The sequence below is a fragment of the Fragaria vesca genome, unplaced genomic scaffold (genome assembly GCF_000184155.1).
Source record: "Fragaria vesca subsp. vesca unplaced genomic scaffold, FraVesHawaii_1.0 scf0511762, whole genome shotgun sequence".
NCBI classification, from domain to species: Eukaryota; Viridiplantae; Streptophyta; class Magnoliopsida; order Rosales; family Rosaceae; genus Fragaria; species Fragaria vesca.
The window spans coordinates 1-1,257 of NW_004442225.1; the positions used below are offsets into that span (position 1 = coordinate 1).

Below are 1,257 nucleotides of genomic sequence, written 5' to 3' on the forward strand. Positions count from 1 at the left end.
GAGAAACCGGCAACTTATTAGAAAACAATAAATTTAAAGACTCATCACTGGTCATTCTCATCAGCTTGCAGCTTCATGCTCCACAGGTGATCAACTAGATCATCCTGGAGGTTTTTATTCATCACTGGACATCGTACCTCCCTATAGCGACGCATGAATTGATTTAGCCAGTTTGGATTGCGATCAACAGAGGTGTCTTGATCAGGGATTCTGTCATATATGTGTGCCTGTTTTAGTATGGTGGGAATGTCATTTGGATCAAATGGCTCAGCTGCATCTTCATCATGCTCATCTTCAACAATCATATCATGCAAGATAATGCACGTCATCATGATGAACTGAAGATTCTCCTTACTCCATCCACGAGTTGGCCCTCTTATGATTGCCCAACGAGCTTGAAGAATACCAAAAGCTCTCTCCACATCTTTTCTGTATGCTTCTTGCATCCTTGTGAAATATTTTGTCTGCGACGTCCTCGGGTTTTTGATTGCTTGAACAAATGAGGCCCATTTTGGGTAAATGCCATCAACAAGATAATAACATTGCCCATAATGCCTATTTTGTACTTCATAGCTCACCTGAGGAGTTTCACAACTAGCCAAATCATTAAACAAAGGTGACTGTCCAAGGACATTAATATCGTTTAGGGAACTTGGAAGGCCGAAGAAGGTGTGCCAAATCCAAGTATCGTAGGATGCCACTGCCTCTAAGATGATTGTTGGTTTCCCCTTGTAGCCAGTATACTGGCCTCCCCATCCGGTGGGACAATTTTTCCACTGCCAATGCATACAATCGAGGCTCCCGATCATTCCTGGAAATCCTCTTTCTGCTGCCTTGTCGAGAAGTCGTCGCAGATCAGCCGGTGTTGGTCGGCGGAGATAATGCTCATGGTACACATTCCATATTGCTCTGGTGAAGTGTTCCAAAATCTCGATGGCAGTAGATTCTGCAATATCCATGTAATCATCAAAGAAGTCGGCTGTGACCCCATATGCGAGTTGTCTCATGGCGCATGTAAGCTTTTGTTCAGTGGATAGGCCGACTCTCCCAGTCGCATCTCTTCCTTGAACAAAATATGGATCGTAGTTGGCCATGTCGTGCATCATCCTGTCAAATACCCAAGGTTGCATTATGTATCGCCTACGAAATATATTTGGTTCGTACCTGCATGGATCCGTGAAGTATAAAGCTTTCAGACGTTGATCCATGATCTCTCTGTTTCTGGCAGTATACGAACGACCTTTCGAAGAACCACCC

At 44.1% G+C, this 1,257-nt stretch overlaps 1 protein-coding gene across 1 annotated transcript; it reads right to left on the minus strand.

Moving 5' to 3' along the window:
• Positions 1–44: 44 nt before the first annotated feature.
• On the minus strand, positions 45–1,094 carry LOC101291587. The gene has a single exon (XM_004309332.1). It carries the CDS (start codon positions 1,092–1,094, stop codon positions 45–47), a length of 1,050 nt encoding a protein of 349 aa, XP_004309380.1.
• Positions 1,095–1,257: the final 163 nt, after the last annotated feature.

Excerpts from the sequence above, each read along its gene's own strand:
- LOC101291587 (XM_004309332.1), bottom strand. The coding sequence starts at position 1,094 with ATGGCCAACTACGATCCATATTTTGTTCAAGGAAGAGATGCGACTGGG.